General features: G+C 48.9%; 1 protein-coding gene across 1 annotated transcript; it reads left to right on the top strand.

Annotated features, from left to right (window-relative positions):
* Positions 1-1,454: 1,454 nt before the first annotated feature.
* Positions 1,455-2,659, top strand: LOC125554242 (major pollen allergen Lol p 5b-like). Its single transcript, XM_048717820.1, has one exon. It carries the CDS (start codon positions 1,502-1,504, stop codon positions 2,657-2,659), a length of 1,158 nt encoding a protein of 385 aa, XP_048573777.1. The 5' UTR covers positions 1,455-1,501.
* Positions 2,660-10,359: the final 7,700 nt, after the last annotated feature.

The following is a 10,359-nucleotide window of genomic DNA, read 5'->3' as shown; positions in this document are numbered from 1 at the left end:
CAGCCCAAAGGACTGGCAACCGACATATCGAGCACACAACTCATCGTCAGCACCTTCCAGCATCGTCGCAACAACACATTCTACTACTTGTAGCACCTCCTATCACCGGTCATAGCTTGGTGTGCTATTGCTTGCATGAGTGTGGCCGCCGTCGCATCTCACCGTTGCAGCTCCACACTACACCCCTCACAACATTGCCAGGTGCCAGTCCCAACACAGCCTCCCACCGTTGCAACATCCGCATGTCGTCGTAACTTGACATCATGTTGATCCCAACACCACAACCCACTAGTTCCAGCATCGGTATCCGGTGGTCCCAACACCGCCGCACCATTCTTGTTTTGTGCGCATGTTGTAGCTCGCCGTCATGTCGGTTCCAACACCTCAGTCCACAGGGCCCAACTTCCCATGTGCTTGTAACGGCGAGAGGACAACAACAATCGGTTGGCTCGACGACCATGACCGAGAGGAGGAAGTGGCGGGTAGGGCATCTATGATTGATCCCCACAGAAATGCGACAACAGAAGTAATGTGGGTACAACCTTTGCTATAAGAACATGGTATTAATCAACAACAAACAAGTACGTTATGGTGTGACAAGCTTGATGTCGCTTATCTACAACCAAAATCTATGTTTCATGCTCGAACCAAGCACATCTATCATTTTGTCAGAGAAAGAGTAGCAAATAAGTCGCTCAACTTCAGATTTGTACCCGCAAAGGATCAAGTTGGGGATGAGTTACTAAGCTCTTGACAGTAAGGCAACAAGAAGCTTTTCGGTGCAATCTCAACTAACGAAGATAAGGTGTGGTTAAGAGGGGGTGTTGAAATACTTGTGTGTTCCATGCATGCTATGTGGTTGTTGCAGTTATGTGTTGGGTTCATATTTGTCACAATCTAGCTTCTGGTCTAGCTTTCCTACTAGACAAGACTGGATCAACTTGGAATATGCACAAATTTCATTATTTTTTCACACAGAATCATGAATAGTATGTACTCCCTCCATCCCAAAATATAAGTGTATAAACTCAGTTAAGAAGTCAACGATTTCAAAGTTTTACCAAATATATAGAAGAAAATATCAATAAATAAAATATTTCATAAATAAATACATTATGAAAATATATGTAATGGTGGATATACTGATATTGATTTTATAATTTTCTCCATTTTTCTAATATGTAGAGTACATTATTGGACAAACATAGAAAACATTGACTTTTGACTTAATTTATAGGCCATCCAGCTATTTGGTTGGTGACCGATGGAGGGACCTTGAAAAAGCTTTAAAAAGGAGTGGAGAGAAGAGGTGCTGATTTGGGCGTGGCGCGCGCGTAAATCTCTCGTGGCCTCTCACCCTCCCCGATCCTCCTAGGTCCATGCATGCATGTACATGTGTTGTATATAAGGAGAGCCACCTCCATGAATAATCTTGATCCATCCATCCTCTTCTCCTACCTACAAACCAACCAACCAACCAAGCATCGATATCGCAAGAGCAATGGCGGTGCAGCAGCAGCGCACGGTGGCGCTCTTCCTGGCCATCGCCCTTGTGGCGGGGCCAGCCGTCTCCTACGCCGCCGATGCCGGCTACGCCCCCGCCACCCCTGCTGCCGGCGGCTACGCCCCCGCCACCCCGGCCCCCGCCACCCCTGCCACTGCCGCCACCCCGGCCCCCGCCTCCCCTGCCCCCGCCACCTCTGCCGGCGGCTACGCTCCTAAAGGGCCAGCTGGGACGCAGCCCAAGGCGACGACCGAGGAGCAGAATGTGATGGAGCAGGTGAACAACGCCTTCAAGGCGGCCGTGGCGGCCGCCGCCGTCGTCCCTGGGCCGGACAAGTACAAGAAGTTCACCGACACCTACATCCCGGACGTGGAAAGGGCTATAGCGGACGTCTTCAAGGGGTCCAACGCCTCAACTTTCACCACCAAGATCAGCATGGCCCAGAAGCTCGCCTACGACTCCGCCGACGGCGCCACCCCCGAGGCCAAGTACGACTCCTTCATCGCCATCCTCAGCGAGTCTCTCCGCATCATCGCCGGCACCCTCGAGATCCACGGCGTCAAGCCCGCTGCCGAGGAGGTCAAGGGCCCCATCCCCGCCGCCGAGATGAAGGCCGTCGACCAGATCGACGCCGCCTTCAGGATTGCCGCCACCGCGGCCGACGCTGCCCCCGTCAACGACAAGTTCACCGTCTTCGAGTCCGCCTTCGACAAGGCCATCAAGGAGACCACCGGCGGCGCATACGCGGGCTACAAGTTCGTCCCCGCCCTCGAGTCCGCCGTCAAGAAGGCCTACGCCGCCACCGTTGCCGAGGCGCCCGAGGTCAAGTTCACCGTCTTTGAGGCCGCCCTCACCAGGACCATCGCCGCCATGTGCGTCGCAGCCAAGGGCGCCGCCGGCTCCGCCAACGGAACTGATGCTGCCGGTGGCTACAAAGCTCCCGCCGCAGAAGCAGCAACCGCCACTCCCACTCCCGCCGCCGCTGCCGGTGGCTACAAAGCTCCCGCCGCAGAAGCAGCAGCAACCGCCACTCCCACTCCCGCCGCAGAAGCAGCAGCAACCACCACTCCTACTCCCGCCGCCGCTGCCGGTGGCTACAAAGCTCCCGCCGCAGCAGCAACCGCCAGTCCCGCCGCCGCTGCCGGTGGCTACTAGTGTAAACTACGTACACTAGTGCACGTATGCATATACGTACGTGCGTGACTGTGGCGGCCCGCGATTTTGATCGATAATCATCAATTCTTGCGTCCATGCATTTGCATGCATGGCTTATATTAATTAATTACAGTAATTTGTTTCGGAGAGAGACATCGCTAATCATCTGTAAAGCATATATATGGATGAGATATCATCCATCTGTAAAACATTCTTTATATATAATATACACGGGCTCATAATTATTGTTCCGTTTATGTACTATAATGTGTACACGCACGGTGTTAATTTTTCAGTTTGATGAGTAAGATCTTCCTCCCCCTCTCCTTCCCACAAAGACAAAGAGATTAAGCTAACCTATTCAAACACCCACATGATTTAAGTTGCCTACTTTCACTTACCACAAGACTGCATTTCTTCAAACTATGTCGTTTCTTAATCATCAGGGTTTTTATAATTTCCTGTTCTGCCGGCAAAAACTAATCTGGTTTGTCAACTAATTATAAACAACATCATGTTAACGTGAATTTTGGTTCACCTTCACTCATTCTAGCATTTATCACCATAAAATATTCTACATGCAATTGTCTTTGTCCTTAATCATGGACGTGGTTGGTTGAGGTGCACTCGGCCCTTTTAAGTCATCAAGTACTTTGGTTTCCTATTTTTTGCAATATAGAATGTGTCATGATGCATTTTCTTCTGCAATCTTATTTAGGTCAGCACCATCATCTCTTAAACTCCTTTAGAATACAGTAACAATGCTGCATTTGTTTTCATGGATGGCTTCTTCTCTCATCAAGCAGCACCAAATTATAGGGTTTCACCTCATACTTTCAATGCTTCTCATTCAGTGCATCGTTGTTTTCCTAACCTCGGTTTTCCTAGCAGTTTGTTTCCCTAGCCTCGGTTTTCCATTTAACTTGATTGAGCATTTTAGTCTGGCAACATGCTCGTGTCAATTCTACATACATTGTTATCGCATAAGCATGATATAAAATGAGAGCATTTCATTTTCATTAGCTGGACTCCATCTGGATCTTTCATGTTACAATTAAATTTACCCACTGCACTACTACCAGCATTTTCTAAAGGAACTTCATTACCAATTAGTTATTCTTACCTAAACATGTACTCCCTCCGTTCCTAAATATAAGTCTTTTTAGAGATTTCAATATAAACTACATACGGATGTATATAGACATATTTTAGAGTGTAGATTCACTCATTTTGCTCCGTATGTAGTCCGCAATGGAATCTCTAAAAAGACTTATATTTAGGAACAAAGGGAGTATATGCTTGATCACCTGTGTTTTCAGCAATAATAGAAATGTCTTGCACCTTGATGTTAATGTTGTTGTTTGTACGACTTAATTAGCATGGATCATCAGTCTTTGTAAATCTTCCCCTTTGAATTCTCATTTTTATTTTTATTTGGGTAATCATGCATCATACAATGCAAATTTTAATTGCAGTGACTCTCCTTGTCAACCCCTGCGAAACAATGGCTTCTTTCAGCGCCGAAGCAGCCGCGTAGCCATATGCCTCGTGCGGATTCTCCTCGTCATCAGCCTACGAGAAGCCTCCGTCGTTGCTCCGGCCGAAGGCGAAGATAAGTACACGCTGCTTCTGCTCACCATGTCGCCGAGCGGGGTGGTCACGGCTTGAGTGGCGGCACGAATGAGGCCGGGAACTGATTAAGCAAGCACATGGTTTTTCCCTAGGTTAGATCCACCAATATCTAGAATCATGCATGGTTGGAAACGAGCAAAATAGTGTAGGACTGTAGAATACATCAATGGTTGTACATGATTGATGTGATTAAGCGTTGTTATATTATGTTAAACAGGATGTAATTGCTACAGCAACCCCAAACAAAGAAAGTGAAAAGTGCATGTGTGCCTACCTGGCACCGCCAAGACACCACTCAGACTCAGTGGTGTGCCAATGGCGCGCCCCAACGGCTAGTACATATGCATGCATGGCACTCGCTCGATCCATTGGCCGGCCCCTACCAGTTGATGTGGGTGCAGTGCATGCATATCTCGTTCCAGAGCTTTCCGATCACTAGATGCTAGGATTCCAAGTGAGACCTTCTGTAACTTTTGATAAGACTGACCACAGTGGAATTAACTTCAAGAATAACATTGGGTTCAACTCAGCAATTTTACCTATGTGGCAATGAGTTAATAAGGAGAGAGGTAAATTTTGTAACTTAACTAGTTACTCATTCTATGAGCAACATCACACATATTAAGACAAAATAAGTCTATAACCTAATAAATGAAGCTTTACATGATACTACACATATGTTACTATTCACTAACATAGTCTAGGATAGCACGTATGTTACTAGTGTAAGTTACGCTCAACTGTGATTAGCCTAAGATGTTTTTTCTGGAAATTATAGAGGGAGTGTAGGAAGGAACAAATATCTAGGTGTAAGTCTAAGATTAGTCTAAGATTAGTCCATGATATTGGTGCAAGTTAGGCTCAACTGTGTAACATATGTGTAGTACGTATGTGTAGTGTAGGAAGGAACAAATATGCATGCATGCATGCGTTCATGCAATGCAATGCACGTTCTCTCCATGATCACTCAATCGGTCTCTAATCAAGCAAGATCAGAGTCTCTAATCGATGTGTGCGATGATACTATCATATATATATATATATATATATATATATATATATATATATATATATATATATAGGGTTCATATTATGGAAAGACATTAAACAATTGTCAGATGTTTATTGCACGAGATCAGGCTAGTTATTGTTAGGATGATTTGTACCGTGTGGGCCCAACGGTCCATCGGGCCCTTAGATCCGCGCCCTGATCGGGGGCGCTCAACCCACTATGGTTGACGGGTCCATGTCACCTACACTATATAAAGAGGTGGGGGCCGTGGCTCGCAATACGAGGTTCGTCGCGACGCCATATACCCCCACCTACACCCCCTATCGATTAGGGTTAGTGCAGTGCAGACGGGAAGCTCCGCCACCACTTCTCCCTTTCTCTGCCACCGCAGCCGCCACACACCACACACACACACACACACACACACACACTCACACCACCGTCACCGTCCCGCCATGGCAACGGCGGGAGTTCATCAACCCAAGGTGAAGGTAATACCCCATCTGATCCCGCAACTACCGTGGATATCCAACACATGTGATCTCAACGGATTTAACAATGGTATCAGAGCCTTTCTTGTGTTGATATTTTCGATAAGTGACAAAGAAAATAAAGTTTACTCCCCCCGCCCAAGAACCCTAACCCCAAAAACAAAAAGAGGGAAAAGAAGGGCAAAGAAATCTCGCAGTACAGAGCGCCGCCGCACCGGCCGTGCCGTTCCTCTCGATCCCGAATCGCATCGGCATACCGAGGATCCGGGAAGAAGAACACTACCTCAAGAGGGGCAAAGGGCGCCGCTCGCCACACCGTTCGACGGCAGCGCGCTCACCGCAAGGGGAACGCACCACCGGCGAAGGGGATGGCAACGGTCGTCGTTGTAGTATGCTCCGCCATCGTCTGGCGCAAAGGGGAGAGAAGGCCATCGCGCTTCGATCTCTCTCTCTCTCTCTGTGTGTGTTGGTGGACTGGAAAGGACGGAGAACAGAAAGAAAAAGAAGGGAAAGGCAAAGACGTCTTGCGCGGCGCGGCTCGCTGCCGTCATCGGCGATCGGGGCGTAGCCGCGTCTCTCTCTACCACAGGCTTGCGGTGGATGGGGAGAACAGGAGGGAGAAGGAGAAACAACGAGCGCGCGACGCAGTTGCCGTCAACGCCGTCGCCGGCACCCTGGCGTGGCGCTCGACGCCGTCGCCGAAGGAAGGACGCGACGCGGTGGTCAGGCGACCTGGTCAAGACCGCCGCGTGCGGGACAGAGCGAGCGACATGGAGAAACGAACAGAGATGAGGGAGAAACTGAATCGGGTTAGGGTTTCGGAGCCGGATCGAGGCTGTTTTTGACCCAGCGATCGGCGCGAGTGACCGTCAGATCTGATCCGATGGCCAGGCTCGGGTGGCGCCAACGCAGTGGGCCTTACGGACCGAAAGTGGGGCAAGGCCGGCGGCCGTGGTGCGCAAACTGGCCCTGGGATTCTTCCCCCATTGTTGACCTTCTTCGAGCTTGCTAACTCTCAATCCCTCCAATGATTCTTGCTAGTTCTTGAGGGAAAAGAGAGAGGAGATCTAGATCCACGTTTCCACCAAGCACTTTCTCCTCTAAATGAGGGGAACCCCTTGGATCTAGATCTTGGAGTTCTTCGTGTTCTTCTTTCGTTCTTCCTCTCATTTTCCTCCCTAGCATTAGTTGCTTTGGTGGGATTAGGGAGAGAAGGACTTGGACACTCCGTGTGCCCTTGGCATTGCATTTGGTGCATAGGTTTGAGTTCTCCACGGTGATACATGGAAGTAAAGTTTGAGAAGAGATTATTACTCTTGGGTGTTTGGGCACCCTAGAGCTTGTTCCTCTTGGGTGCCTTGGCGCCCTAGACGGTTGGTGTTGTTCGGAGCTCAATCATTATGGTGTAAAGCTCCGGGCAAGCGTCGGGGTCTCCAATTAGGCTGTGGAGATCGCCTCGAGCAATTTGACGGGTACCGGTGACCGCCCCCAAGGGTTGCCAAAGTGTACGGGTTCGGTGACCGCCCCCAAGGATTGCTATTTGTACGGGTTCGGTGACCGCCCTCAAGGGTCCCTTAGTGGAATCATGGCATCTTGCATTGTGCGAGGGCGTGAGGAGATTACGATGACCCTAGTGGCTTCTTGGGGAGCATTGTGCCTCCACACCGCTCCAAATGGAGATCGGGATACATCGTCGTCTCTGCGTGCCTCGGTTATCTCTTACTCGAGCCCTTTACTTATGCACTTTACTTTGTGATAGCCATATTGTTTCTTGTCATATATCTTGCTATCACTTAGTTTTTATCTTGCTTAGCATAAGTTGTTGGTGTGTAACGCCCCAGATGTAACTTTCCCAATTTGTACTCCAACTCTTGCCGTTTCCGGCGTTAAGTTATATTTATTCCTCGGGTTCGGGTCTTTGTCTCCGTGTGTTGTTTTCGTTTTCTTGCATCTCATATCATGTCATCATGTGCATCGCATTTGCATACATGTTCATCTCATGCATTCGAGCATTTTCCCCGTTGTCCGTTTTGCATTCCGGCGCTTCGTTCTCCTCCGGTGGTCATTTCTACCTTTCTTTCGTGTGTGGAGATTAAACATTTCCGGATTGGACCGAGACTTGTCATGCGGCCTTGGTTTACTACCGATAGACCGCCTATCAAGTTTCGTATCGTTTGGACTTCGTTTAATACTCCAACGGTTAACCGAGGGACCGAAAAGGCCTCGTGTGTGTTGCAGCCCAACACCCCTCAAATTTGGCCCAAAACCCACCAAACTCAGCTCCATGTCCTAGAGCGTTCGATCACGATCGCGTGGCCGAAAACCGCACCTCAATTGGACTCTCCTAGCTCCACTTATGCCTATATATACCCCCTCCATTTTTCGGATCTCTCCCTCTTCCCGAACCCTAGTTCAAAAAAAAAACAGAAACCTCCGCCGACGGACGTGTCCGCCCCCGGCCGGACAACGTCCGCCGCGCCCCTCGCCTATCGCCAGCCGCCACGTGGCAGCGCCTGCTCACCGCCGCCGCCGGCCCGGGAGGCCCAGGAGGGGCCCCCGCGAGCCCGAGTGCACCGCGCCCCGCATCTCCTTCATCGCCGCCGCCTCTTCGGGCTCCGGTGGCCGGAGCCGCCGCCCGCCACCGCGGGCCGCTCTTCCGCCGTCAACTCCGGGAGCCGCGCCACCTCGCCCCGCGTCCCCGGTGGCCGAAGCCACCACCGCCGTCGGCCGCCCGACGTCCTCCGCCGGCCGAAGCAAGGTCCGGGCCGGATCCGGCCACCCCTCCCCGGCCTCGTCCCCCTCCTCCGCGGCAAGTCCCAAGTCCGGCGGCCTCAAGCTCCTGTTCCGGCGAACCTCGAACCGCATGCAAATCTGGATCCAGATCTGAGATATTTTGAATCTTGGTTGACTTTCGTCCCTAACCCTAGTTTTTTATGCATACTTTGACCGATGCTATCTCCGCATCCGTAGCTCCGTTTTGGACATATAGTATATCAAAATGTTCGTCTCGATGATTACATCATTTCATTCCATTGCATAATTTTCGTTTGAGTTCATCTTGATGCCCGAAATGCTGCTAGAAGGAGGCTTCATGAGTTATTTGGCAGATCCGATAGTTCATCCTAGACTTTTGTCATTTTTGCCATGATTGATGTGTGCATGATATGCCTGTGAGTCCTTCATGTGTTTTGTTAAGCATTTTGTCTTCTTTCCAGAGGTGCAACCCATGCATTTTTAGGATGTGTGTGGTGACTTGTGCAAGCTTGCAAAGAGAGGCACCCGGGAAATCTGTTTTCAGGAACTTAGTGATTTTCACTAAGTCTGGGATTTTTAGTTCATGATGCCATATGTTCAGCTTGTTTCCTAATGATCCGTGCCTCTTTTGAGGATGATCAGTAAGGGACTTTTGTTAATCATGTTATGCTCTATCCATCCATGTCTTACTTGCTAGTTTGGTGCATCATAGCTTGAGTCAATCGAGCTCTACTTTTGCATCGTTGTGTATTTGGGCAGATCGTTAACTCTTTTGCGATTTTGCCGGAGTTATTGTAGTTGATCCATGCATGCTATGCCATTATCCTTGCCATGTCTAGCTAGATTTTTGTGCCTTCTTAATGGATGTATGATTTCCTTGCCATGACTTGCACCGTAGTGAGTGCATCGAGCTCGTTTACATGCCTTCGTGAGTTAAATTTCAGCATGTCTCAGTTTTCACCAAGTCTGAAAACTGATTGTGTTTCATCTATGTTCGTGTGCTCGTTAGAGTATTTTGTGAACCCTTTTGGCCCCAGGTCATTTTGGGTCTTTTGTTAAGCTTGTTGAGTAGCTCCATGCCATGTTCTTACTTGTCATATTCAGGTTGTGTTTCATGTTGTTTTGCTGCTCCGAAGAGAGCATCATGGTCTGAAATTTCAGACTAGTGTTAATTTCACCAAGTCTGAAATCTATTTTGCTTATTCGTTTTTGCCATGCTTGTTTGAACCTCATAATGGATGAATTGGCCGTGGCACAGTGCTAGTCTTTTGATAAGCATCTTGTGTATATCCCTGCCATATCTTTTTTTGTCTTGTTTGGTGGCTGTAGCATGTTCATTTCGTTGCATTTAGATGCCTACTTGCTGTAAATCGCAGACCGGTGTCATATCTTAAAACGCTTGCCATTTCCAAACCGTAACTCCGATTCCAATGATCTTTATATCGTTTTCAAGCGATTTCATCCCCTCTATCCAGTGGAACACTTGGTTTTCCAAGTTGAGGCCAGGTTCATGCATTTCCTGTCACGTCTTGCATTTTGCATCCCGCATCGCATCCCGCATAGCATACCGTCTTTGCATCTTATTGTTTGTCCTTGCACGTGGTTGATTGTATTCTTGTTGCTTATTTGTCTTGTTTGGGTAGAGCCGGGAGACGAGTTCGCTAACGAGGAGCCCGTTGAGTTTGCTTGTGAGGATCCAGACAACTCTGACAGCTTTGCAGGCAAGATGATCATACCCTCGAAATCACTACTATCTTTGCTATGCTAGTTTGCTCGCTCTTTTGCTATGCCAATGCTTCGATGCCTACCTT

The sequence above is a fragment of the Triticum urartu genome, chromosome 4 (assembly GCF_003073215.2).
Source record: "Triticum urartu cultivar G1812 chromosome 4, Tu2.1, whole genome shotgun sequence".
In the NCBI taxonomy this organism is placed as follows: domain Eukaryota; kingdom Viridiplantae; phylum Streptophyta; class Magnoliopsida; order Poales; family Poaceae; genus Triticum; species Triticum urartu.
This window is presented reverse-complemented; position numbering and strand designations above follow the sequence as displayed.

Excerpts from the sequence above, each read along its gene's own strand:
- LOC125554242 (XM_048717820.1), top strand. The coding sequence starts at position 1,502 with ATGGCGGTGCAGCAGCAGCGCACGGTGGCGCTCTTCCTGGCCATCGCC.